Genomic DNA, 2,317 nt, shown 5'->3' with positions numbered 1-2,317 from the left:
TGTGCATTTGTACTGGGTGGACTCGGGGCCTGAGACTGCATTTTGTTCCTTCTCTTTGTCATTTTGTATACCACTGTCTTCTGACCTCTGGTGTAGAGCTTAGATAGAGTTATTACCTTAGCCCCAGATCCGGATCTATGAAGTTTGGATTCCTCCAGGTGGGTGTTGTTTGGATCTGGCTGCTGTGCTCCACTTCTTTCTGCTGCACGCATTAGAGTTGAACCCTTTGTGTCTCTCTGGCAAGATGTTCTGCTCCTGAATCAGCTGGGTGGGTTTTCCTCTAGTCTCTTTACAGGGAGTTCTGCTGAAGGGTTCCTTGCTGGGCCTGCACTCTGGGTCGAATGAAGATCCGCGGGCCCTGGGTGGTCTCACTCACTCGCCGGGCTGGGCTCTGGGTCTATTCAGGATCCTGCGGGCCTGGGCAGTCTCACTCACTCCACTTCTGCTAAATTTGCACCATATATTTATTATAGGTAACTTTCTAAAGACTTGGCTTCCCATCATGAGACTAGGCAAACCCTTCAGCTTCAGATTTCCTCCGAAGTCTCCTCCCTACTGGCCTTGGTGGGAATTCCCATTTCTATGAAACAAATCTCGTACACTGAGCACAGGGAAAGCAGAGGCGCTATCCCAGGGAAGGCAATGAAATGGTAATGGCTTTTATCTTTCTCTCTCTTGGTTACATATTATTTTATTTTTAGGTCAGAACTGGAAATGTACACTATTTACCAGCAAAGGAGGATGGAAAAGGTGAACCCCAAGGGACTAGCTGGCTTAGGGGTACCCTTTCCCTACTCCAGCATCCCAGCTGGCCCAGCCCCTTACCACGGCAGGAGTGTGCTCCCTGCCAGTGACCTGCATTTTCACAGAAGTGTCCTCAGGCACTTTCAGGAAAACCCTGTTCTTAGGCCACATGTTCTAGAGAGCTGGGGGCAGAAATACCGACCCAGGAGAGGCACAGGGTACCAGAAACCTCTAGACGGTGATACTGAAAGTTCCAAAAGTCAAGCAGAAGAAAAAATCCTAGGCCAGATGCCGGCAGCTCCCTATGAAAAGGAAGAGTATGCAAAAGACCCAGAGATTGAGATATGCCATACGCAGAGGTCAAGCGAAACCAGTGAAAAGCCAACACCACCTCTCACCAACCCCTGTGGAGCACTCCTGTCCACCCATAGGAAACCCTGGGCTGTTCCCACCACACCCCTGGGAAAGGCCTGGGACTGTGGGAAGGAAGAAGCTGAAGAGCAGGCGCCTGGAGAGCATGGTGAGAAGAACGGGCTTTCCTCCTCAACCCCTCCACTGTGTGTGCCAGGTGGGTGTCGGGGCCAAGGGCAGAACCCCACTGATCCCCACTAATGGCGGGTTATCCCCCCCTTGCCCTACTACATAGAAGGCTGTGGGTATCAAGCCTGCTTTATTATTTAGAATGAGTTCTGCTTGAAGTCACTTTACTACATCAGTTCTAACGAGCTATGCTAGTGACACTAGTCTCTGTATTTTTTCTAAATAGAGAACTTCTGGCAAAGGCTGAGAAGGTAAGTGTGGGCAAGTATGAGAAAGATCTATCAGAATTTTAAACTAAATTCTTAATTTAGGGCTGGTAAGATAGCTCAGTGGACTAAAGCACCTACCTGCTTAGGCAAAAGCGAAGGGACCCCCATTCAATCCCTGGCACCACATCCACACCAGTCCCACCCCTGGGCACACTGAGCCAGCCACAGAGTCCAGTCATGGCATATACCTATAATCCCAGTGCTGGGGAGGCTGAAACAGGAAGATCACTGTGAGTCCAAGCTGTGTAGTAAGACCCTGTAACAACCAAATACCTTTTTTAAAAAAATTCTTAATTTAATTTATTGCTAATTTTTCAACACAAAACAAAGGAGCTTTTGCTTAAAGGTATGAATTCTGTCTTCCTTCATGAGTATAGGGGAAAAAAAATAGCCAATGAAACAAAAGCTTTACCTTTTAGTGTCAATTATTATTGTGACATCATCTAATCTAAAAGAATTGTCTCAGTTACTGCTGAACAACACAAACTGAATACTCTCCTAGGACTCCTTAAAGGCTGAGCTGGTCCCTCAGTGTGGTGGTGCACCCTGTAAGCCCGCACTCGAGAAAATGAGGCAGAAGGAACACCATGAGTTCAAGGTCAGCCTGGATACACAGTCGGTTCAGATCAGCTTGAACTACATGGCAAGACCCTGTCTAAAAAAAAAAAAAAAAGAAAAAAAAATTGAAACTAGTTAGGGTGTGTTTACTCTTGCCACCATACCAACTGCTTCCCTATAACTTGCCTTTCTGACAAAGATGTAGC

General features: G+C 47.2%; 1 protein-coding gene across 1 annotated transcript in view; it reads left to right on the top strand.

Moving 5' to 3' along the window:
• Nucleotides 1-663: 663 nt before the first annotated feature.
• Samd7 (sterile alpha motif domain containing 7) overlaps nucleotides 664-2,317 on the top strand; it is a gene marked incomplete at its 5' end in the record, with an annotated part of 27,726 nt that continues 26,072 nt past the window's right edge. The window contains one exon of the mRNA XM_023717861.1: nucleotides 664-1,312. Within this exon, the coding sequence (XP_023573629.1) occupies nucleotides 664-1,312 (649 nt within the window). The remainder of the gene's footprint in view (nucleotides 1,313-2,317) is intronic.

The sequence above is a fragment of the Octodon degus genome, unplaced genomic scaffold (genome assembly GCF_000260255.1).
Source record: "Octodon degus isolate 3935 unplaced genomic scaffold, OctDeg1.0 scaffold00055, whole genome shotgun sequence".
Classification (NCBI taxonomy): domain Eukaryota; kingdom Metazoa; phylum Chordata; class Mammalia; order Rodentia; family Octodontidae; genus Octodon; species Octodon degus.
The sequence above is the reverse complement of the archived record's forward strand: the minus strand, read 5'-3'. Positions and strand labels throughout refer to the sequence as shown.